This window comes from Desmodus rotundus, chromosome X, assembly GCF_022682495.2.
Source record: "Desmodus rotundus isolate HL8 chromosome X, HLdesRot8A.1, whole genome shotgun sequence".
Taxonomy (NCBI): domain Eukaryota; kingdom Metazoa; phylum Chordata; class Mammalia; order Chiroptera; family Phyllostomidae; genus Desmodus; species Desmodus rotundus.
The window spans coordinates 81,930,451-81,956,774 of record NC_071400.1 but is presented as its reverse complement, the minus strand read 5'-3'; the positions used below and the strand labels follow the sequence as shown (position 1 = coordinate 81,956,774).

Genomic DNA, 26,324 nt, shown 5'->3' with positions numbered 1-26,324 from the left:
AAGATGAAGGTTGGCTGGTCCTTTAAGACTTGAGCTCTAAGTTAAAACTGGGGCAGGGGGCAACAAAGACATGGTACATTTACATTACACAGCAACTCCCCGATCTATATACTTTATATTTATGGACAATTTCTTTGTCCATAGTTTCTTTTTCTTAAAAAAAGTATTTTCCTGGGTGGACAATTATCTAGCAGGGTTAAGTAAGCCATGAGGTGGTACTGGAGAGCACATTCCCACTAAATGTCAGACCTCCAGCTCTGAGACACCTGTCCCGGGTTGCTCCGGCAGCTGTCCGGAACAGCTGTAGCGCCTGCGCCCTGCAGCGTTCCTGACACAGGAACGGGAACTCTGACGGCAGACCCAGAGTAAAAGCCCCATGTTCTCCGAGATATTAGCAAGGTCTTGGCGGAAGCTACCATGGTGAAAGTTCTAAAATTTAACTAAAAAAAAATAGATCCACCTGGGTAAGGGCAACTAAGATTGGTTAGATGAGTAGTTTTAAACCACTGTATCGGAAACTCCACTTAGTGGGCTGCAACTGGCAGTGTATTTCTCAACAAATAACACAGGGAAATAGTGTGCATTATATGTACTACGGAGAGAATTGCTTCTTGCAACTTTTGTTTCTGATCTTTGTATATACAGGGTAGTAGGGCAAAGTAGGTTTATAGTTGTTGGCATGAAAAATAATACAATGATGAATAAATAATCCAAGAATAGACTCTGGACTTCATGGACTCACCACTGTAAACCTATTTTGCCCCACCCTGTACATGGGGCCTTCGGGGGAAAGCTTGGGGTCACTGGTACGTGTGCTAGAGGTGGCTCCCAAAGTCCCTGCCCTGCTAGCAGCTGTGTGATTTGGAAGAAGGCACTTGCTCCGTCTGAGGCTAACCTCCTAATTATCGAAAAGGTGCCTCTAGGCTTCGTTGTGTCCTAGACATCTCCATTATAGTCATGCTGTGACTGTGCTGTCACCTGAACTCTGGAAGTCTGGATCTGCGGTTGACCACAAACCCCTAGAAGGCAGGGAACGTGGCATTTCTTGTTTGCACCCCGAACCCCGCCGCTGGTACGTAGTAGGGGCTAGCGGAAGCCGCCAGGATGAAGGTGAGAGCGTGTGATTTCTGTCAAACTGGCATATGGTCTCGTTATGAATCATGGCCTCCAGGGAGAGAAGACGGCTAAGCCAGTCAGCCTGGCGATGAGGGTGGTGGGTGTGGGGTGGGCGGAAGACAGATAAGATTTCTATCTGTTAGAATCAACACATCAGAGATGCTCCACGGTGAAAAGATGGCTGGTGCAGACATTTAAAATTAGCTTCCCCTGCCGGTTCCTTAGCAACCCTCTATCAGAATATTATTGCTTTTAATGTGCACTGTACAACATTTACTCGTGCATCAGAAAGCTAGGAAATGGCCATTGTTAACCGGCAGTGAACAAAAAGAGAGGAAAAACCCAGGGCTCAAAACACCCTCCTCATTGCCCTTACGGAGAGGAACAAGCAGCCGGCTTTCCGCAGCCCTTCCCTCCCGGGCTGCCCATTAGCGTTGCCAATCACTGGCCACAAAGCCCTGTGTTTTCCCTCTCTGGTCTCGCTAGTCTTCCGTTTGTTGGCTCACAGGCGACCGCTGCCATTCTGTTCTTTCACTGAAGGGAAGTGGCTCGGTGACTTTGTATTTAAGTTGACTGCCCTGACATCACACTCCAAAAAATTAACAATACCTCCTTGGACGAGGCGACACCATTTGAAGCTCCCACTGGCTGGTGGGAAACCGTGGTGGCGTCAAATGCTATTTGTGTATGAGAGGCAAAGTGTGCAAGGTCAGCGTGATGGGGAGAAATACATTAAATTATGTTGTTTCATTAAAATGTGAATGGCTTTCTGTGTGAAGATTTCATTCCATCTATGGAAATGAAAATATAACAGACTAGTATGTGAAGATTTAACTGTACCTATATTTACAGGACGGGATAAGACACAATTTTTAAATGTAAAGGGCATCACATTGCAAGCCAGACTCCCCACCAGCACCGCACACTAGGCATTGCTGAACTGTGTCGTAACCGTGTGTCCCTGGCAAAGGCTCCACCGGGGCATGAATTCCCTCGTCTGTAAAAGTCATACCGTAATTGCTCTTACAGAAAGGCCATCTCATAATTAACTCTTCAGACTAATGTGCTAAGCAAGTAAAATACTTCAGCAGTACAAGCTAGAATCCTGTATTTCTAGAAACATCTTGAGTACACAGGTAGTTGAATTTAACCAGAATCCAAGATCAGAACATTCATTCATTCAAACCAGAAATTCCCCTTTAAAAAGAAAATTGTCTTACAACGATCCCAAAGTGGCATTGTCGGCACATGTTTCTTTAAATATGGAAAATAGACACGCTAGTTGGGTATGGAGATGAGTGGCCTAACCCCAGGAAGTCCGAGTCACTCCCAGGTGGGGCCGCTTACCTCTAGAACTAGGGAAGGAGTTGTTGAGCTGCTCCATCACTTCCTCTAACCCTGTGCTTGTGTCCTGGGGAGGACTGAGAAGATCCTCCTCACCTGAATGAAAGCAAAGACAAGTCATGGCCAGTTACACTTAAGGAAGAAATGACAGATACTAGAGAAATGGTCCACAACTGCATCTAAAAATCCATGACAGCCCTGGCAGGTGTGGCTCAGTGGATTGAGCACCAGCCTGTGAACCGAAGGGTCGCCGGTTTGATTCCCAGTCATGGCACATGCCTGAGTTGCAGGCCAGGTCCCCAGCAGAGGGTGTGCGAGAGGCAACCACACATTGCTGTTTCTCTCCCTCTCTTTCACTCCCTTCCCCTCTCTCTAAACATAAAATCTTTAAAAAAAGATTCAAGGATTCTGCAATTATTTCAAGGGTCAAAATCTAAAGTATAAACCCAATGGTGTCAGCCAAGTACATCTCTACACATAAAGTATCACCTGTAAGTCTCGACTTTAAGTGTCCAAGTGTAAATGTAAAATGGGTTATCTGTTGTAATGGAAAACTTTCGTGGCAGTGATGAATGTGCCCATTCAAACATTTTTGAGTGCCTGTTACACCTTAGGTAACTCCTAAGGTATAGGTTACACCTTATACTGTATTTGTACATGCACAAATACAGTATAATCTTGTTTTCTTGTCTAATTAAAAAAAAATAATCCTTTGGGTTTAACTAATCTCCTTTTAAGATTCGAAATGAGATTTATCACTTATATGCATGAGTAGAGGTGAATCAACTCACTAAAAATCCTTAATCCCTAATGTTTTCTGCATCACAATATAGTAGGAAAGTTAAAAGAGCTAGATTTTAATTGTCTAAAAGAACTTAACACAATTTAACAACAGGAAGATTAGTTATTTAGATATTTATTAAAGCCAACTATATGCCTTGCTGTGTTCCGAGCGCTCAGGTTACAGCAACAGACAACCCCCAAGCCCCATTTCCATGGAGCTTACACTCTTAGGCTGGCACACAGGTTAAACAAATACACAAGTCAGTTATATGCGCACGTCAGGCAATGGGAACAGACGAGAGGGTCAGTGAGGAAGAGCCTTCAGAAAGGGGAGTCTTAAAGCCTTGGCTGGTCTGGCTCAGTGGATTGGGCATGGACCTGGGAACCAAAGGGTCACCAGTTTGATTCCCAGTCAGGGCACATGCCTGGGTTGCAGGCCAGGTCCCCAGTGTGGGGCGCTCAAGAGGCAACAACACATTGATGTTTCTCTCTCTCCTCTTCCTCTCTCTAAAAATAAATAAAATCTTAAAAAAAAAAAAGGAAAAAAAAGAAAGGGGAGTCTTAAAGCCCTCTTGGATGAGGTGCAGCTGAGCAAACACCTTAAAGGACGTGAAGGTGTGAGCATGTAGACAGCTGAGAGAGCACATCGGACCGAGGGAATGGCGAAGGCCCGCACAGACAGTACGCTGCTGACGGTCAAGGGACTTCATAGTTAGTCAGTGGCAATTCTTTAGCATCGACACTTCCATTTGACTCCACTCTAAGGATAAATATCCTTTTTGGATCATTAGCTGTCATGGCTTGTCTGAAGTTGGTCCCCACAAATGACTGAAACATTTTTGAAATGAATGTCTCCAAATAAGGGAAGACACCATCAAAGTTAAAGTGTAAGTGAAGAAAAAAGAAGCGAAATGACTTAAATTCAATCTGTGAAATTAAAAAGGGGATAGTTTGCTATGGGCAAGATATGTCTATACATGTTTAGTGATTTCAGATGGGGGGAAGGAGAGAGGGGGAGAGAGAGAGAGAGAGAGAGAGAGAGAGAGAGACAGACAGACAGACAGACAGACAGACAGACAGACACAGAAAAATCGATTGGTTGCCTCCTGTACGTGCCCTGACTGGGAATCGAACCTGCCACCCAGCCAGGGCTGGGCAAGTTATTTTTTAAAGTCTTCTGAAACTCAGCATGATTTTAGGCTTTCTTGAAAGAATGATATCCCATCTGACTCACTTCTCTTTTCTCAATTCAATGATGACTTTCCTACTTGTTTAAAAAGTGACTTGTTCCAGAACCTACGTAGCCTATGTAGGAGACACAAGAAACCTTAGTCCTGTATTGCTCACATCTAAGGACACTGTTTTCTCTTTGTACAAAAGGGAACTACGCACTAGAAAATCATTTTCTCTTAAAAGGGAGGGTGTGTATGAACACAGATGCCTATCATCATTTTTCTTGGGACTACCTGAATCATAATGTTTTCAACCAATTTCCAACTCGATGTGTGACTGCCTCGTGACTTATGTCTTTCCTGTCTTTCTCCAGTTTTTCAGAAGGAAAAAACAAGATTTATCCAGTACCTGACATCAGTCTCAACTACTTTTAAAAATTATATTTGGGGCAGACGGTTTCCATTTCACATGAAAATGCTGTGCATAAGTTCTTTAATTATGGCATACAATGATGATCCTCATTATTAGCTGGTCACTGTTGAATGGTGATGAAAGATATTAAAATTAGTAGCTAATATTCTTGCATCTCATTGTGGTTGTAATTTGCATTTCCCTGATGGTCAGTGATGTTAAGCACCTTTTCAAGCACCTGCTGGCTGTCTGCACTGCTTCTCTGGAAAAATGTCTATTCAGATTTCCTGCTTATTTCGCAATCACTTTTTTTTCTATTGAGTTATTATGAGTTCTTTATATATTTTGAATGCACCCTTTGTCAGATACATGATTTGTAAGTACTTTCTACCATTCCACAGGTCACCTTTTCATTTTGTTGATGGTTTCCTTTGCGGCACAGAGCTTTTTGTTTGATGTAGTCCCACTTATTTTTGCTTTTGTTGCCCTGGCTTTTGATGTCACCTCCAAAAATTCATCACCAAGACTGACATCAAGGAGCTTACTGCCCATGATTTCTCCCAGGGGTTTTATGGTTTCAGGTCTCATGGTCAAGCCTTGAATCCATTTTGGGTTGATTTTTCTGTATGGTGCAAGACAGTGGTCTACTTTCATTGTTTTGCATGGGGTGTCTAGTGTCCCCAGCATCACTGACTGGCGAGACTACCCGTTTCCCACCGTACGCCATTGGCTCCTTTGTTGTGGGTGAATTGACTATATACGCATGGACTTATTTCTGGGCTCTAGTCTGCTGTGTTTGATCTATGGGTCTGTTTTTATGCTAATACCGTATTGTTTACTATGGCTTTGCAATATAGTTTGAAATCAGGAAGCGTGATGCCTCCAGCTTTGATCTTCCTTCTCAATATTGCTTTGGCTGTTTGGAGTTTTTGTGGTCATATAAGGAGGCAGTCACAAATTGGGTTGGAGAAGAAGGTGGATTTTGAATACCAGGCTAAGGAGTATGAACTTTACTCTGTAAGCAAAGAGGAGTCACAAACATATTTAAGGAGAAGAAGATTATGCAATTGGAATGTGAGGAGAGTAACTGGAAACATCTAGAAGAGGGCTTGGAAAGGGAGAAAGACCAAAAACAGAGAAACCAATCAGGAGGGTACTCATATTGTTTGTTCAGCTGCTCATATGATGGAGGCTAAATTTGGGCAGAAGCAGCTGAATTGAAGAGTTTTGCTTTTTTAAAAAAATTCATTTTCTTCATCATTATCATTATTCTCCCCCCAACCCCCTGGCCCCGAGGACAGGCATATTGATTTTAGCGGGGATGGGAGGGAGAAAGAGAGGGCAAGAAACAGTGAGTTTTTGTCTTTTTAAGAGAGGTGAGAGAGACTGGCCTTGATGAGTGAATTGACGGTTATATTGGCTAAAGAAAGTAAAGACATGGCCCTGACTGGTGTGGCTCAGTGGGTTGAGTGCTGGTCTGCAAACCAAAGGGTCACCGGTTCAATTCCCAGTCAGGGCAGGTGACTGAATTGCAGGACAGGGCGCAGGAGAGGGGAAGATCCCTCTCTATAAAATATGTTTCTTTCCCTCTCTATAAAATAAAATCTTAAGAAAAAGAGAGTAGAAAAGGGTTGGTTTCAGATGTGGTAGATAGTTGTGGTGATCATACCATGGGGTATGTACATATGTCCAAGGTCATCCAGATGCATACGTTAAGTGGATGCAATATTTTGGTATATCAATTATATTTGAAGGAAGCTAGAGAGTAAAAAGAAGGTCGGTAAAGGAAGAAAGTGTGGAAAATGACCGCCTTTGTGAAGTTTGGGTAATTGGTCAAGATGTTCTGGAGACTGACCAGGATTTCAGATTGGGTTGTATTCTGATCCAGAAGACACTCAGGAGAGAGGTGTAGCGATACGGGCTTCCGGTTTTCAACATGGCTGGAGCCAAGGCATGGCAGTAGTGCCCAGGCAGTGCGAAAGGGACGGAGAGAGAATGGTGGCAAAGCCTTCAGGGGACGCCCTGAGGGAGACACAGCATCATCTGTGTGGTAATTGCCAACAAAATACTTAACTTTCCCGCAATCACAAGTAAACAAGCTGGCAAATGCAAACTGAGGAACATACTACAGAACAACTGTCTTGTCCACTTCTAAAATATTCTAGAATGGCATGAAAAATGTAGGGAGGCTGGGGAAGTGTTCTAGGTTAAAGCCGACTGAAGGACGCGGTGGCTAAGTGCACAGCATGACCCTTGACTGTTTCCTGAATGGAAAAACCAAAAAGCTGTACGTAATGTTATTGGAAGAAGTGGGGCCATTTGAATTTCAATTATATGTTACATGATAGTATTGTATAGTGTTGAATTTCCTGAGTGTGCTAATTCTATTGTAGTAATGTAGGAGAATATCCTTCACCTTGGAAAGAGACATGTTGAAGGACTTAGGGGGAAAGTGTCATTATGTATGAAGCATAATCATGAAATAGGTTAGTGAAATGAGTAACAAATCAACCAACTATATACATAAATATGCACATAAATATAAATGAATATATACAGTATTTAGAGATATTAACATATAGATATGCATAAATGGATGTGACTGTAGATAAAGCAAATGTGGTAAAATGTTGAATTAACTGCAGTTCTGCCATAAGTTTGAAATGGTTCTAAATCCGAAGCCAAGGACTCAGTACAAGGAGCTGTTAGGAAGTCAAGGGTGCCGTGTGTGGCTCAGGAAAGGCAAGAGAACGTAAATGTTCATTCATGTCTTTGTCTGTTTTATCTAATGAATGGAAGCTTCATTAGGACAGTCTCCCAGTTAAAAAAACACACACAGCACCCTGAGACTTAGCAGAGAGAAGTATTTACAGTGTGAGGCAGCGCCGCACTCACCAGATGACCATCTAGCACGAACTCACCCGCACTTCACTTGAAAGAGTCACTGGGATTGTGTATATGATTGGAGAAGGAACGCAACTGTCTGTCCAGAATACGATTCAGCGAATCCCAGCCTTATCACACACATACACCTTCAAAGCATGATGAGGCTACCCACTGCATTTATTTATTTTTATTTATTTTCCATTTTAGACAGAGGGGAAGGGAGAGAACAAGATAGGGAGGGAAACATGTTGGTTGCCTTCCCTACGCACTCTGACCGGGGAGCAAACCCAGAGCTAGGCATGTGCGCTGACTGGGAATTGAACCCGCGACCTTTCCCTTTGCAGGACAACGCCCAAGCCACTGAGCCTCCCTGGCCAGGGCCGCACTGCATTTATTTAAATACCAGCGCGCATCCTTCCAGCAGATGGCTGGGTTTTTTCCTTCTTAAACAAAGTCGGCTTATACAATTAAAAAATCTCTTTTGAATTCAGTCTTTTCTTTCAGAGAATAAACTTAACCACAGAGCATATCCATTTTACATCAGCAAGTTTTCTCTCAGCCCATCTCACCCCCTGGAATATAGCACTTTCATCCTTGTGTTCAGTTCTGCCGCCATCCTCTCAGCTCCACAAATCATCGGGACCGCAGGCTGATATGTACTTTACTTGGGGCGCTTTCACGGGCACGCTGCCTCTTTGCCAGTGTCGACAGGCCGAAATAATTAATGCTTTTAAGCACCCAGGGCCCTGCACCTCACTACGAAAATATGCGACTCAGTTTCACAGGCTGTGCTTACTTCAAAACAAGGGGAAACCCTCCGCAGTAGGAAATAACAACAGTGGCACTAAAACTCACTTGTTTTTGGAATTTATAGACTTTTCAAAGGCATATGATTTTTTTTTTCACACGCTCAGTGATCTTTTGCAGTCCTGACTGCAGCCCATTAGCTCTGTTCAGATCCCATACAGAGACAGAGACTCCGATGTGGAGATTGCCTGAAATTACCAAGGTGTGGGAAAGCCAGGAAAACGCCAAACATTTTCCCTACTTTCACGAAAGACATGAAACCTGGCTTTCCTATAAGGTTTGATTTCCGTGGAGGATATGCCTCTGGCCCATGGCACGGGGTTCTCGAAGTTCATCAGGTTTGCTTCTCTTCCTCCTCAAACCCTCCCATCTCTCCTCGGTGCCCTGATCTGCCTTCCGCAATCTTTGGTGATTCCTAAGGGCCTCACCGCCATGCAGGTGAGCCCACCCAACCTGGCCTGATCCGCCCTGGGAAGCACACCCCTCACGCATCTCCACGTCCAGTCTTCAGCAGCTCAGCAGGAGGCTACCCCTTAGATGAGGGCATCGCCTGGAAGTAGGAGTTTAATCCCACGATGCCCAACTTTTTAAAAACATTTTTAAATTTATTTTTTAGAGAGGGGGACGGGAGAGGGACATCAGTGTGTGGTTGCCTCACATGCACCCCCAACTGGGGACCTGGCCTGCAACCCAGGCATGTGCCCTGACCGGGAATTGAACTGGTGACCCTTTGGTTTGCAGGCCTATGCTCAGTCCACTGAGCCACACCAGCCAGGGCGGCCACAATACTCAACTTTTGAATTTTCCGGCACATGGCCCCAAATCTCTACCATTTAAAGAGGCCCTTTAAATGGTAGAGATTTGGCCCTTTCTCACACCCTTGGCCCTTTTTGCCCCATCAGTTCTGGTAAGGTATTTTGCCTTTCTATATACTACTCTCATGGACGATCTCAAGTATAAAATGAATTCCTCAACACAGCCCGGAGCCCGGGAACAGAGCTTTAAGTGTGAGGACTGAGGGAGTCACAGGTCTCTTCCTGTCTGTGAGGGGAGATCAGGAGGGTCAGGTATGACCAGTTTAGGGCCCAGGGAACAGGAAGTAGAGCCTGGGGCTGACTCATGGGGCGCAGCCTTACGGGAGAAGGAGAAACTCAGAGAATGGACCAGGTATCTGAGGCCTTCATAAAACCCACACTGTCTAGCCTAGTATGGCAGGAAAAACCAGTAAGCCACTGGCTGCCGACCCCTGTCCTGCCCTCATCACCACTGCGAAATGCTTTACTTGTTTTGACCTTTTACCATGCGAGCTCCAGTTTTCTTTGAACAGAGTCCTAAGCATAGAACACTAGTGAAGAACGACACCAGACCTTGTGGACCATCCCCCCAACAAATTCATCTTTTACCTCAGCCCTCACTGTTACGTGGTCATGTTCCAAATGCGTCTACTTTCCTCAAGCCTCACTCATTTTCAAGATTACCCGGTCTTTCATTGCACTGAAAAGACAGAAATCCTCCAATTTCTCTTCTCTTGGCTGAAAATGCTTTTTCGCCAGCAGCTAATGCAGTCATGGCGATCCAGTGAACCGTGGATTTGTTTTCACTCCCCACCCCCCAGCCCTTTTCAGCACTTGGCCTGTCGCCTGCATGTTCCTCGAACCTAGGCCTGCTCCCTACTTCACCGCCCGTCACCCACATCGAGGTCTTCCCCGAGGCACTGCACCCCGGCACCTTCGTTATCTGCTTCTCCTCTCACACCCTTCAGCTCTCAGTGCTGCGGAGCTCATTCTCACCGCTCTCCAGCCCGCGCTTGTACCCCGCTTACAGACCTGTATTTCAATTTCTTTCCGGACATGACTTAGACCTGCCACTTCCTCAAACACACCAAATCCTCTCCTCTCATTTCCTCTCCTTGCATTTTGCAGTCAGTCCCCTTCGCCTGGGGACTCTATATGCAAATAATAGTCTCACAGTCATGTCCTCCCATGCTGTCGCTACCTCTCTCAAGCCTAAGCTCTCAGAACTCCTATAACTTCTCCCAACTGGTCTTTCCTCCTATGGTGGTTTTACTTTGGGCCAGACACAGCTGCCAGAATACATCTTCTACAGTATTTCTTACCTGGTTTAGGGTTTTCTATGGCCCCCGGATGCTCACCAAAATGAGTCCGACGCTTCTGTCCAACATTCACTTCACTATACCGTGACCGCGACCTTCCCGTGCAGCCTGATTCTGCCACCTCTTGCTTGGACCCTGTCTTTCCACTAACTATTGGCTCTTTCTTGCCCTTGGCCCAAGGTTTTCATCTCTACATGTTCAGTTATGCCATTCTGTCCCCCAGGTACGCTTGGTTTCTACTCCATCCTCTGGAACTCCTCACAAATATCAATTCATCACAAAGCCTCCTCAGGTCTCCAGAATGAACAAAACTTGAACACCACGCTACCTTGTTCCACATAACTGAATGGATGGCCCTTTGGGGGGTTAGGAGTATGTCACTCATCTTTGTGCCCCTAAGGCATTTATTACAATGCCTTGTCCAGAAAACATATTAGATAATTTAGCTGATGATTTGAACCTCCGAGCAAACAGCCTACCTCTTCCAGACCTTAAGACATAAAATCCAGGAATAGCTGAGAGATTCACTTACCCATGGATTCTGAAGTCTGACTGCCAACCACCCGGAGCAGCATAGGCTGACTGCTGTCTGACCTCTGAAGAGAGGTCGAAGGAGAGGAGACCGTTGTACCATTCACCTTGGCCTCTGCTTGGGGCTAAGTCATCCAAAAGAAAACAGAGTTACTTTTCATAGTAAACACTCAAATACCTAACTATGAAAGCATTACAGACGTTCGGGGCTCAGAAAGTATGACCTTTCCTACTCTGGGAAGGATGGTTCACTCTGGGAAATTTCACTATTGACGGGAGCCTTGGATATCGTCTTTGTATCTGAACTGTGCCCCCTGGCATGTCTGAGGAAATTATAGCTACAGTGGAATAAGACATATAGAGTCATTAGACTAAATAACTAGAAGACTTAGGACAGGGGTGTCAAACTCATTTTCACCGGGGGCCACATCAGCCTCGCCGTTGCCTTCAAAGGGCTGAATGTAATTTCAGCTCCTTACATGTACACAGACCTAAAGTCACATTCGGCCTTTTGAAGGCAACGGCGAGGCTGATGTGGCCCCTGGTGAAAATGAGTTTCACCCCCACCCCCCGCTGCATTTTCACGTGAAAATGGTGAAATTGGGCAGGAGCACAGAAATGTAGTGGAGAACTTGTATTTTGTGCAGTATTAAGTGGCAAGAGGGAGAGAACATACGCAAAATTTCACATTCCCAGAAAGCCAGGACCAGTAAAGCCCACTATGATGTAGCATCTTACTAGGTTTTCAATGGAGGCTTAAAAAATTATCTTTTAGAAAACTTAGGCAAAACCCCAAAGGTGTATCAGAAAATAATGTTAATTGCTAAAAAGGGATAAAATAATGTTAATTGCTAAAAAGGGAGCTCCATTTCAAGAGGTAAAAGTTTCACTTTTAGAAAACTAATAGGAACCTTTAGGTATTTTTTTTTGAAGATGAATTTCAAATCAGTCAAATAAAAAACATGTTTGTAGGCCACGATCTTGAACAAATATTAATCAACACACTAGTTTTTCTCCTCATATCCCTTGATATCCAGCACTTTGCTAGACACATACTAGGTACTCGACAAATGGATGCTTGTTGCACTTCCGAAAAAGGAGTTCTGACCCTGACCAGGTAGCTCAGTTGGTTAGAGCATCGCCCCGATATGCCAAGGTTGTGGGTTCGATCCCCAGTCAGGGCACATACAAGAATCAACTAATGAGTGCATCAGTAAGTGGAACAACAAATTGATGTTTCTCTCTCCTTTCCTCTTTCTCGCTCTCAAAATCAATGAGGACATAAAAAAAAAAAAAGAAGGAAAAGGAAAGAAGGAAAAGGACTTCTGTTTTTTTAGTTTTGTTGAAGAAGGACAAGTAATTTTTGTAAATGTGCCAACTTAGAGGTATATGGGCCTCACTTGCTCCAGCAGCTGCCTTAGCCTGTGTAACTGGGACTCCAGCTGCTTGTTGTGGTCTTCCAGGATTTGCATCCTGGCCTCCAGGCGGCCTTTGTGTTGGCGCAGAAGCTTGGCCTCAGCAATGAGCTCAGCATCCCGGGGGCTCTGAGGAGAGGTGGGCATCATTTCAGGAGGAGACGGCAGTGGGGACAGGCCTTTGTGTTCATGCTGCTGCTTTAGACGATCATATTCCGCTTGCAGATTTCTGTTGGCATCGAGGGAGTTAAAAAAAAAAAAAAAGGAAAAAAAAAGAAAGTAAGTTGAACATCATCACCAGATTTCATATAAAACGGCCGAGAGATGCACCTGACCACCAGCAAACACAAGAGCAAGCAAAAGAGAGGCACTTCATGAATGGATTTTAGGATGACGGTCTTAGCAGTGCTACAGAAACCAACATAAAATCGGAAGCATCTGCCCGGCGTGCGAGGGGAGATGCTTTTCAACCTTTTATTTTATACTAAAGGCCTTATGAGTGCTACGTTCAGACAAGTCAGCAGCAAAGGATTTCATCGTTTTGTAAATACTTCTTTATAATGTCGTGAGATCACAATTTTCACACCTCTATCAACCCTTTGGGGTTTGCTTTAAAACTCATCAAGTCTTTTCAGCAGCAATGTGTAAAGAACATGGTAAGAGTGTACCCATGTGCCCAGCACAGCGCTTCCATACACGTGACACGTGCCATATTTTCTTCAAAAAGTCTTTTGAAGAAATAAAATATGACAGTTAAAGGCGAAGCGCCCCTGCATGCCCTGCTCAATAGCCTATCGGCCCCTCCTCGCCATCGCCCCCATCCTGCATTCCGAGTCCATCATTGCCATGAGCGTATCCACAAATATTAGGATGAACTTAATAAAGATGCTGCCATTCGGCGTTTTTTTTTTTTTTTACCTACAAAAATGGCCACTTCATGGAATTCAATCCAACAGCATTATTTTTCACGTTCTTAAACTTTACGTTTAAGAACTTAATGTTTAAGAATGTACATACCATTCTAAGAGTTGCTTTTTGCCTTCAACACCGTTTTGGAGAGGTAGCCATGTTGATACATAATAGTTCACGATTTTAAGTGCTGTAAGGTATTATTCTGCTGCTTGAATATGCCAACAACATTCTCCTGTCAATGGACATTTACGTTTCCAACTTTTCACAGTTACAAACAATGATGCAATGACCTTCCTTCTACCTGTCTCCTTGGGTACCTGTTTAAGAGATTCTTTATAGAACACACCTAGAATGTGGAATTTCTGAGTTCCGGCAACACTAACATTGCTGCATATTACCAAATCGCTCTCCTAAGTGGTCTGACCAATATACTCTCTTACTCTCTTACCAGTAGTGAACGAGGTTCCCCATTAACCCGCATCTTCCTCAAATACCTGGGGTTACCGAACATTTAAGTATTGGCCAATCTGATGGGTGCATTTTAATTTGCATATGATGATTATTGGTCAGGTTGAACTTTGTGTTAATTGGCTTTTTATGTTTCATTTAGCCACTTCCCCACTGGATGGTCTTTTTCTTATTAAAGTCCTGGATATATGGCGGATGCTTACTCCTTTGCCGGCTATGGGCACAACAAATACCATCTCCTACCCATACCTCTGCGTAGCTTCTCTTTAATCTGTCCGTGGTATCCTGTTGTACAAAAACTTAAATTTCAATATGTTCCTCCATGTTTTCTGCTTTTTACGTTTTGCTTAATTAAGGAAATCTTCCTTACACTTACACTTTACAGTTGAGAATGTTGCTCTTCACATTTATGAGTTTACCCAGAATCTGTGGGGCTTGGTGTAAACATACGGTCTACTTTGACTTCCCCCATAGGTAACTGATTAAGCCAGTCCCATTCACTGTATCGTTCTTTTCCCCAGTGATTTCTAACCAGCAATACGTCAAGAGTCTACACGAATACACAAGTGTGCTTCTGAGATCTCTATTCTCTTCCACTGGTTTCTTTGCATGCCCCCTCCCTGTGCAGACACCACACCACTGGTCTAAAGAAGATGGAGTCAGGTAGGCCTTCCCCTGTGATTTTAGCGTCACCTTTTCAGATGAAAATTCTTGGTGAAGTTTGGGGTTTGAATTACACCGAGCTTATCGATTAAACTGGGAAGAAACAAGACTTCACGTTTTGGAGTCTTCACAGCCAGCAACATGGCGAAGCTCTTCACGTCTTCCCGGCTCATTGCACATCCGTTAATAGTGTTGTGAAATTTACTGTGCCTTTTTCTCCAGCTTGTCAGGTTCAATGCTTAAATCGTTATTTTTTTATGCTCTTTAATGAAATACATTTGGGGTCACGGATTTCCTCCTTGCTTTAGAATGGCTAGGAATACAATTCCCAGGGAGGACACATGCATTTGATACCCGGTGACTGATTAGATCTCTTTGATATCATTTTATTTTATCACCTGGTGATATTTTATCAGGTGAGAAAACTTCCTATCTACAGATGTGGGTGATGTATATCCATGAGAAAAGACACGAGATGCACGAGGCGAGAGGAGTTTTCTCATTGTCCAGCTGGAGAAAGAGATAATTTCATGATCAGGTTTCTTATTTAGGAAAATATCTCCTGTTGTTCAACATCTGGGACAGGGAATGAATGGCATGTCTTCCAAAATGCTGGATCTCCACATTAAAGAAGAAATAAAATCCGATCTATTTATTTTTTTTAAAAGAGCTCTACCCTGTACCTAACATTACAAGTTTTCTACGAATTTGTTTTAAAGTCATGCTGGAAATCAACATGGGATCTTTTTCATCTACAGGAATATAACTTCCTCTCTGTGTTGCTTGAAATCCCATCAGCTCTCAACCTTCAAGGACAGTTGTGTGAGTAGTGAGTTTCATAGCAATCTGCTTTGACAGAGTGGAAATCGGTAGAGATTTATCGACATAACTTTACCCTCAGCCAGATTCTGTCTGCGGGTCCTCTGGGTGCGAACTGAGGTGTGCAGTCGTGCACATCAGTGAAATCCAGTCTCTGACCACTTAACTGACAATCATCTAAATGTTTCTGTGAACCTGAGGCAGCATCCAATGTTCACTAGGTTTCACTGGACGGGAATTATCTTCTATTTTTTTCCTCCTTGCAGTGAATGCCAACTTGCAAGACATTCACCTTGGTTGAAATGCCCCAACTGGTAACACCTTTTTACATAGCGTCCTGCACGGGATTCTTCTTTCTCTTATGTCGCGTCACATGCAATGTTCTTTTTGAAAACATTGTGATACTATCTGGAAGTCCATGTCTGAAAACAAATGATTACTGTCTTGCCATCTACTTTTCACAAAGGTACTGACATTTTCTGGAGAAGTCTTCCTTGCTGTCTCGGTCCTCCGGGTCTACTTGTCTACGGATTTGTCCTTTAATGAGTTATTTCTAAGCGCCTTTGCTCAGAAGACATGGTTTAGTATATACAACACGTCACATTTCTGTTTTTATGTTTTCCAGTGAAAAGCAGAAAAGGTCATTTGAATCAGCCAGGGCTTCCCAAAGCTGAGCTGTAAAGAATACCAATTGCTACTAAGTAGAGGTTTCTTGCCTTCCCAGATGTTTGAAATTTCTCTCGGGAGACCATTTCCTTAAAAACTCACATCCTTCTTCAGTTCTGGAAGATTTTCAGCTATTATAGCTTCAAACATTGCTTCTCTGCCATTTCCTCCATTCTCTTCTTCTGAAATTTCTATTAGGTATATTTTAGAGCCTTGTGGTCAATTTCCAGCTGTAACTGCTCATTTATATTTCTTATCTTTTCCGCTTAGGAAAGGATCAGAAAGGTGTCAGGGGCGTCTTGCAGTTCCCTTACCTTCTGTGACTGGGTCCGCTCTAGCATGTATCCTGTCTACTGAGTTTCGTAACCTCAGTGATAATAGTTTTTATTTCCAAAGATGTCTTTTTCAGATCCATCTGTTCTCCATCTATTTCTGTTTCTTAGTTTCTTGTTATTTTTGAATAAATGGTGTTTCCTTATTTACGCCTTCAAACATCCTTAATATACTTATGTGCAATCCTTGTTGCGCCGTTTTATCATTTCGCCCTCATCTAGGCTTCCATCCTTTGATGGTCAGGGTGGAGCGACTCTCACCTCTTAATGTGTTTTGGATGTTGGTTTGAGCCATGTTTTGAAAGGGATGGAGTGTGTGTTTTTCTCTCCTGCTGAACCCACCTCTCCATCAAGTGGTTCTGTGGTGCTTACCACCGGCCACTCAGAGGCCTCCAGCCTGTAAGACTAGATCCTACGCTGGTCATCTGCAGCAGCCACACCGAACGATATGTGCGCACTTACTGTGAGTTTCATCACCAGGGAGCATGGTTCACGTCCTGGTATTAAGGCTCTGACGCTCTCCTTCCACACCGCACTCCTCACCTCTTCCCCAGGCTCTACACAGTAGGTCCCTGGCTGCCTATGAGCTGGAGTGCCCTGCAGCAGTCCAAATGGTTCTTTTTTTCAGTTTCCTTTCAAGTGTAAACATGCCTCTGCAGGTGTCTCTCCAGGTGTGTTTTGGTGGGGCCCTGGTTTCAAATGCCTGGCTCTGGGCCCCCACCTTGTCAGGGGGTAAAAGCCCACACTGCTCACTGTGCCCTGCATCGCCCCCTCCCCCCACCCAATTTCTGGTCCACAGAGATACTCATCTTCATTTAAAGCCAAGCTACGTCTCTTTCATGTCTGTTTCACTCCCTGTATTATCCACCACTGGATAACTGGTAGGAGCCAACGAAGATGCCAAGAGCTAACGTGATCTTAATCTGAAGCCCACCAGGACATGTTGATTTCGTAAGTGTGTGATCAGTGGTCCCTCAGTATCCATTCAAAGCTAAATTCACCAGGACAGGGTTAAATGAGCCAAACAAGTACCTTTCTCTTAAACAAATGTGACATACCTAAACCTCCTACTAGACTCGGTAACAAACTTGATTTTGAGGGACTAGTTTTTCCTCCTGAAGCTGTCATGCCAGAAGTCTGAAAAGTCAGAAATAGCTCAAAAGAGGTATCTTGGCTAGAAACCAAGCAAAATACAAAGTTCTCTGACTTGAGTCTAAAATCTCTTTTAAAGGTATTTATGAACGTTTACAAAGATTATCAAGAACAACTGCTGTTCAAGGGGTTGAATGAGAGAAAACTTCACTAACTGTTGCTTAATAAATGTGGTCATGGTTGCCAGCGTCGTGACAGGGCCTATTTTTGTTAGGGGCTGGAAAATTGTCATTTAACCCTCATAAATTAAGTCATTTGCTTGTATTTCAAACACGTATGCCAATGCCTTTAACAGTATATCCTAATGCTAGGCTGTCTTGGATGCAGTATTTATAAAGCACGGCAGAGCATGCCCATAAAAGATCAATGAGCTACTTACTGCTGTTCCAAAGTGAGTTGTTTGCAAGCCTGACCACAAGCCCACATTTTACTCATCTTATTAGCTGGCTATCAATTTATGTTGTTACCAATATATATTTTGCTTTTCCTGAGTGCTACACGTACATCTCACCCCAACTGATTCTCTAATTATTAGAATGTAAATGGAGTCATTTCAACACAGATGAATGTATGTCAGCGATCAGACCACAGCTCCACAAGAGAATCTATTTACGTTCTTGATGATGTTGTAAATTACATTTCTCTGGTAGCTCCCTAAAGAACACTAATTCAAATTCACTGCACATGGCTCTGTCACAATTTCTTCCTGCAGCTAGTCATCCTAAAAAAAAAAAAGGCTCCCATCCATTATTAATTTCTTATTCTCCACAGAGCTTAAAAAAAGCCCTCCATTCTCCACCTCCGTTGATGTATCTGATTAAAAGTTTGTGCCATCAACTGTATAAACGTGGTTGTCCAGACACAAAATTAAAGATTTGATTTCTTTACTTTTAGAGAGAGGGGAAGGGAGGGAGAGAGAGAGGGACAGAAACATCCATGTGTGGTTGCCTCTAGTGCGACCTGGCCCGCAACCCAGGCATGTGCCCTAGACTGGGAATTGAACTTGCAACCCTTTGCTTCGCAGGCCTGTACTCACTCCACTGAGTCACACCAGCCAGAGCCAGATGCAAAATTACATTAAAAAAAAATTCTACCCAACTAGAAATTTTCCTAACCAAGAACTGGATAAAAGAGATGAATCAAATTGCCCTGACCTCCACCTGCTGAAAACATGAACTCTCTTGGCACCCCCCACCCCAGCAATCCCTACGAGCTACATGTTAATTATGATAAAGAGTTAGAACAACCTTGGTGTAATTCCTATTAATTTACAGAGGCCAAGTGTTTTCAAAGTATGTTGTCTACTGCTTAAATGCAACTTTCCTACTATGTGTAATTATACAGTTACATAATGGTATTTTGAAGTCAAGAACCCAAGGTCACTTTCCACCGATGAATGCCTTTTAAACAGCATTACTGTTACGGTGTGCACCAAAGCACAGGCAGCCACAGCGTCTACTTCATAAAGTGGGAACAACTATTCTCCAGTTTCACCCTCATGCAACATTAAAGGCAGCTAAATCATAGCCACCAATCTGGACGCAGGCAAATGTAGGAAATCACAGAGCATTATCACAGCAACTGTAAGTCTAGCAAATTAGCAATGTCTAAAATGAAAAGGATAAAGACAAATTTTGCAAGCACAATGTAGTTTAAAAACTGGGAATGGCACAGAGCCTTTTTGATTGTAATACAAATATTTAAGCTACCCTGTGAAATGGAATCAAACGCCAAGTTAAAAATACCCTTCAACTATTTGGGACAAGGCACGAATGCGCCTCGGCATTACCAGTGTTACTTAGGAGAGGCTCACTGGGCGAAAGCCACAGTCACGTATTTCAGGGCCACCTTTAGCAAAAGCGTAAACTTGTTAGGGCTTCCCCAGGCTCTCACTTCCAATCGTTTTCTCAACACTGTCCCCCTTGCCTGCATTCAGGGCTGCTAATTCCAAACCCTTTCCTACTGAAATTTGCTCAGTATAAAGGTGTTACAGAGTAGTCTTTTAAAACCTTACTGGGATTGTAAAATAATGTGCCATTTCTTCCAGTGATATCTGCATTTTAAGAGACGTTGAAGGATGAAAGGAAAAAGAAGATAATTTTGCATGCCTTGTACCACCCCTGGCTGCGGAGGGACTTGGAAGAGGGTTGCAGACCATGGTATTGCACCCAGGGAGACCCTCATTCACAGTCAGGCTCTGCCACCCTCTGAGGCCGGGGAAACGCACTGAAGTGCTCTCACCCCACTGGAGGATTCATGAGCCAGTGTGGTTTGTACGCCATAGGTACAGCTTTCTTAGAGTCATCCGCAGCCCCGTCTACGTATTCCATAAATGTTGGTTATTATTATTATTGTTGTTGTTACCTCTTTATATGTTCTGAACTTTTTGGATTTGGAAACTCAAGTGTGCTGAAAATTTCCTGTTAAAAGAAAGCACTTAGCTCTGGCTCATATGGCTCAGTGGACTGAGCGTCGGCCTGTGAACCAAAGGGTTGCCTGTTCAATTCCTAGACAGGGCACATGCCTGGGTTGTGGGCCAGGTCCCCAGTAGGTGGCGAGCGAGAAGCAACCACACATGGCTGTTTCTCTCCCTCTCTCTAAAAATAAATATCTATATATAAAAAGAAAGCACTTAAATAAAAGCTATCTACTGAGCTTGGCAGAAAATATACATATAGAGTGCTCAGAAAGGGATTCCATTCAATATTCGCTCTCTGTATATATGTGAGTTATAGACCTCTAGCCATTAAAAGAGATACCCTTGAATTTGGAAATCACAGTATTTCCCACCCTCTGTGCAAAATGAAATCACTGACTTATGACTGCTAGGGTGAGAGTTCCTCAGATTTGACAGAATCCGCCGGGCACGCAAAACCGACAGACGAGGTGTGGGGATGACTGCCGTAATAAAATAGTCGGACCAAGTCCACAGGGTTAGCGTATCGAGGTGTACTCTACTTTGGGGATATGCCTATGACACGTCAATCTATTATCTTGAGTGAATTTCCAGAGACAGAATCTGATAATATCCATTAGCTTTAGTTTCTTTATCTTCACTGATTGAGATATTTTGCACAAATTCCTGACCGGGGACTATCACATCATTGTCTATAGACTCAATGTATTCATCGGAAGCTCAACACAGGAAGAGAAGAATTCATTAAAAATCCTGTTATACCTGGAAATAAGGCCAACAAAGAAAACCCAAGACAAAAATGACAGTCGCTAGCCTTCACCATTCCAAAGCACACTGGGATTGGACAGGTTTTAAAAATGAGGACGTCCAGTCCCAAGGAATAGCACCATTGGGTAAAGTGTGTTTCAGTTTTCAGACAAATACAGTAAGTATCAAACTTCCACTGTCTGTGGTCAGCAGAAAGCTAAAACCGTCTCTGGGAAATCATAATTCCATAAGCTTTGTGTGTCCAAGCTTTGCGTCCCTCATGAGTAGTTGGACTTGGCCTTCATTCTCCCGGTAGATTCATCTCGCTGGCCTATTTTTCACTTCCTGGCACACACCGATGTACGTGCTTGCCATAGCTGATCCTGCGGCCTCGTCTAGTACAGTGACAAAAACGACAGAATCATTCCTTTACAATAAGTCTCCGTACTTGCACACGAGCGTTCACGGCAGCATTATGCATAATAGCCAGTAAGCGGAAACAACCTAAATGGCCACCAACTGCTGAATGGATTAAGAAAATGCGGTCTAGCCACGTGATGGAATAACATTCGGGAATAAAAAGAATGAAGTACTAATACACGCTCCCGCAGAGATGTTCTTTAAAACACTATGAAAGAAGCCAGTTCCAGAAGACCGCATACTATATTATTCATTTCCACGGCATGTCCAGAGTAAGCAAATCCATAGCAACAGAAAGCATATCGGTGATTGTCTAATGCTGGGGCAGGGTTGTTTGGGACAAATGGGGAGTGACTGAAAATGAGTACAGGGTTTCTTTCTGGGGTGAGGAAAGTGTTCTAAAATTCATTCTGTGATAATATTGCGTGACTCAGTGCAGACCCTAATAACCAGTGAATTAGACACTGTAAATGGGTCAACTGTATGGTATGTAAATTGTATCTCAAGAAAGCTCCTAAACTAAATTATCAAGAAAGCTCCTAAACTAAATTAAAAACAAGTTCTAAGGGCAAGGTCAATATGGTGGAGCAGGCAGATCCTGAACTCGCCTTCTCCCACAGACACATCCAACTTTTACAGTTAAACTTAGAGCAACCACCACTGAGAACCACCCGAAGGCCAGCTGAACACAATCCTAAAACTGAGGTGATAAAGAAGCTGTGTTCAGATGGGAGGAGGGGCAGGGACACAGTCCGGGCAGGTCCCCCACCCACAGAGTGGTAAGTCACAAACAGGAGCGACGTCTCAGCCATGGAGGATCCCCCTGAGGAGTGAGCCAAAGCCAAAAAGAGGAGTCTCACATGAAATGTGCCTTTGAAAACCACCAGGGATTACATCCGAGAAAGAGGAAGAGCTGCAGGGGACCGAGATGCTGCTGCTACAGGGCTCAAGCACAAACTCACTCGCTCCGCGTTCCAGCACGGATGCAGCAGGTCGAGAAGTGCCTGGGTCACATGGGGAGGAATTGAATTGACTAACTTCAGGGTGAGGGCTGGAGGGACAGGGATCAGTGGGGACCCTCTCTGGGGAGAAAAACACAGGCGAGCACGCCTGTTCCTTTGTTTCTTTTGTTGTGCTCTCCTTCCACCCAGCTGGCCCGGCTCAGGGGGTTACCGGGTCTGTCACTCTCCATTAACCTGGCTGACACCACTTGGCCCACCCAACCTGCTCACCCTGAAAGGCTTCACACCTCCCACACCTCCCACACACATGGAAGCCTATTCCAAGCGCCCCCAAGCTCAGCATGGGCCACTGCTGGCCTCAGCTCGCACTGTAGCTCCTACCAAATGGCCCTAAGCCTGGCATTAAGTGGCAGCCAGCCCCAGCTCACATCGTAGCTCCCACTGCAGGGCCCGAAACCCTGTGCAAGCAGCTGCCAGCGTAGGCCCGAACCAGATCCCCGCCCAAGCAGCTCCACAACGACACACGGAGAGGTGGCCTTGGCCCCACCAAAGTGGCTCCAGTGCAGTGGGGCTGGCCGTTACACACCAGACTCCCTGCGGTAGTAAAGTCTTTGACAGAGGTCTTAGCAATATTTTTTTGGAATCTGTCTTTTAGGGCAAAGGCAACAAAAGCAAAAATGAATGGGGCTACGTCAACCTACAAGCTTTTGCACCATGAAGGAAACCATCAAAATGAAAAGGCAACCTACCAAATGGAAGAACACATTTGTAAATGATACATCTGACAAGGGGTTAATATCCCTCATAGATAAAGAACTCATGTAACTCAACATAAAAACAAAACAAAACAACCCACCAAACAATCCTATTAAAACATGGCAGGGGACCTAAACAGACACTTCTCCAAAGAGGACATACAGATGGCCAACAGACGTATGAAAAGATGATACACAATGTCAATAACCCTCAGAGGAACACAAATGAAAACCACCATGAGATAGCACCTCACACCTGTCAGAATGGCCATCATCAATAAATCAACGAACAGAAAGTGCTGGCGAGGATGTGGAGAAAGGGAACCCTAGTGCGCTGTTGGTGGTAATGCAGAATGGTGCAGCCACTGTGGAAAGCAGTATGGAGATACCTCAAAAAATTTAAAATAGCCCTGGCAGGTGTGGCTGAGTGGATTGAGCACGAGCCTGCAAACTGAGAGGTTGCTAGTTCGATTCCTGGTCAGGGCACATGCCTGTATTGTGGGCCAGGTCCCGGTTTGGGGGGTGTGTGAGAGGCAACTGTTTCATTCTTACACACTGATGTTTCTCTCTCTCTCTCTGTCTCCTTCCCTTCCCCTCTCTCTAAAAGTAAATAAATAAAATCTTAAAAAAAATTAAAAACTAACATGACTCAGCAACCCCACTTTTCTAGATATTAATCTAAAATTAAAAAAACACTAATTTGAAAAGATATATGCACCCCTATGTTCACCGCAGCATTTACAGTAGCCAAGATATGTAAGCAATCTAGGTGTCCCTCAATAGATGAGTGACTAAAGATGATGTGAGATATATATATATGTCATAGAATATTACTCAGCAATAAAAAACAATGAAATCTTGCCATTTGCAACAACATGGATGCTCTAGAGGGATTATGCTAAGTGAGACAAGTGAGACAGAGAAAGACAAATACCTTATTCTTCCACTTATATGTGGAATCTACAGGAGAAAACAAATGAACAGATAAAACAGAAACAAACTCAAAATAAAACAGAGAACAAACTGACGGTTGCCAGACGGAAAGCGGGAGGGGGAGGGAGGGTTGAAAAAGGTGCAAACTACCAGTTAGGCAGTAAGTCACGGGATGTAATGTACGAGGAGGAATGTGACCAATATCGCAATAGCTACGCATGGTGACCCAGTGACTAGGCCTGTCGCAGCACTCACTGAGCTACACTGATGCCCAATCGCTGCTGTACACCTGAGACTAAGATATCGCATGTCCACTATAATGGAAAACATCAAGAAATTACAACTAAACAAAAATGAAGGGACTGATGTGTGGGTTAATGAATATGTTTCTGGAAAAAGGATTTTGAATCCAGAACTTAACCTATGTTTCATAGCACGAACGGTGATTTCCCCAGCGAAGACAATAATTTCCCAATGCTCTTTCCTACTGTGGAGGAGCCAAGTTTAACCCATGTACATAAAAGAAAACTGGCCCGTACATGCTAGCAGACTTATCTGTGCAAGCACTTTTCAGTATTTTCGGAGGATGAATTTTAAAAAGAGCCTAAAAGTAAGGCCCCAAATGCTCAAGTCTGGGGTAACCTAAGCAACTTAGATGGTTTCAGTGGAATAGAAAATGACACGCACCCTAAACAGGTGTAGTAAGGGATGTGGGGGATGAACGACTACAGAAGAAACAAGAGAAATAAAGACAAGCCCTGAAACTCAGCCAAAAGATCCGTCAGGAGGAAAACTCCAACGTGTATTCAAACATTCATTTCATCAACCCATATTTCAATACCCAGCACGACAGAGATGAAGCTGTGTGACATACTGTCCCCTGCCCTTGAAGAGCTCCCCCGCTAGTGTGTGGGATATTGTTCAGTTTAGCCACAGCGACGAACTTCACATGAATGTAAAAGGACTGGGGACCGCTCTCACTGCTAAAGCTAAAACTACAGGCTCTTTCTACCTTTGAAATAATACTACAAAATCCGAGGAAAAGAATCAGGGATTTACTTATGACCTGTCATTTGCAGACAGAGTGAGGACCCAGAATTTGGAGATACAGAAAAAGGTCAACTTTAATTATTAAGATAGTTTTTTTTTTTAAAAAGGATGAGTTTAAACATCTGCACAACCAGGAAACCATTTCTAACGGCGTGATCGATTGTACTCAAGTACACACTCAAGGGAGGTTCTTGGTCTTCCTTCCATATACTGGACATAGAGTCTCTTCTTAGGAGGACTCTGTCCTCCTCCTAAGCTTCCCCGCCCCGCCCCACAACCATTACTCCTCAATCCAGACAGGCTTCCCTTTTAAACTCCTCACCTGTCTTTTCAACAGTCTCTTGGATGTTTCCATTAGTCATGGGCTCTGTGAATTGGAACTTGCTAAGCACCAAGCCACACAAGGTTAATGTATTATTTATCCTCTTTAATACTTCAGTGCCAGAAAAGGCATCAGCTTACCCAAGCAGCATTACACAGGACCATATACTAGCTGTACATCTTTTGAATTCGTACCATAATCTTCTGTTGAGATGAACTATGTAACAGAAACGCTGTATCCGGTATAAAGGGGGAGAGAGACCTTCCTGGGTGTCGGCAATACACTTTCCTATCACAATGCAGGGGTGGCCTCAAGTGACGACTGGCCTTTGCATCTAACTACGAAAAGAGATTCAACAGTAATTGTCACAGAGGCCAAAGTTGCCGTCTTTGGTAGACATCCTTCCAAATTCAGTTAACAGCAATTAAGAACACCACATTGCAAGTTAATTTTGTTAAGTTATGGACGGAAACTTCTGCTGGTACTTTGGAAAGCCAGGTTATTCGGTGAGATATTCCATAAAAAGAGTACAAAGAATTTTCTATGTTCACGGGAGATGATTTATTGGCTACCTCTGGATTTTCAGGAATGAATCATCCTGGTCTTTATAGGGCTCTACCATTAGAGTATATCAAAAATTACTTTCGTGAGAAAAAGCCAGGCTTCATCTGCAAAGACCCCTGTCAGAGCGACTTCCTCTGGTGTCCCCAGAAGGACAATGGCTAGGCTTCTTAACACCCAACTGTGCTGTCTCCTGGCCTGGCTTTCAAAGTTTAGTACGAACTTCAATTTCTCTTTAGAGCATTTATTGGGGTGACACTGGTTAATAAAATTATATAGGTTTCAGGTGTCCAATTCTACAGTACATCAGCTGTATATTGTACTGTGTGTTCACCACCCAAGTCAGGTCTCCTCCCATCACCATGTAGCCCCCCTGTACCTGCTTCTACCTCCTCCACCTTGCTTTCCCTCTTGTGGTCACCATACTGTTGCGTCTATGAGTTTTTTTAATTTTTCTTAATCCCTTCACCTTTCTCACCTTCTCTTCTCTTCTTCACTGTCTCTTCTCTGCCTCTGAGTCTGTTTCTATTTTGTTTATTTCCTTCATTCGATTTCTTACCAAAGTGC

The 26,324-nt window shown here is 43.8% G+C and overlaps 1 protein-coding gene across 10 annotated transcripts in view; it reads right to left on the bottom strand.

Moving 5' to 3' along the window:
- Positions 1 to 26,324, bottom strand: part of DMD (dystrophin) — a 1,965,474-nt gene that overhangs the window by 10,741 nt on the left and 1,928,409 nt on the right. For all 10 annotated transcript variants that reach the window (XM_053917632.1, XM_053917633.2, XM_053917631.1 and 7 more), the window contains 3 exons: positions 12,565 to 12,808; positions 11,166 to 11,289; positions 2,464 to 2,556 (listed from right to left, as the gene is read on the bottom strand). In XM_053917632.1, the coding sequence (XP_053773607.1) occupies positions 2,464 to 2,556; positions 11,166 to 11,289; positions 12,565 to 12,808 (461 nt within the window). The remainder of the gene's footprint in view (positions 1 to 2,463; positions 2,557 to 11,165; positions 11,290 to 12,564; positions 12,809 to 26,324) is intronic.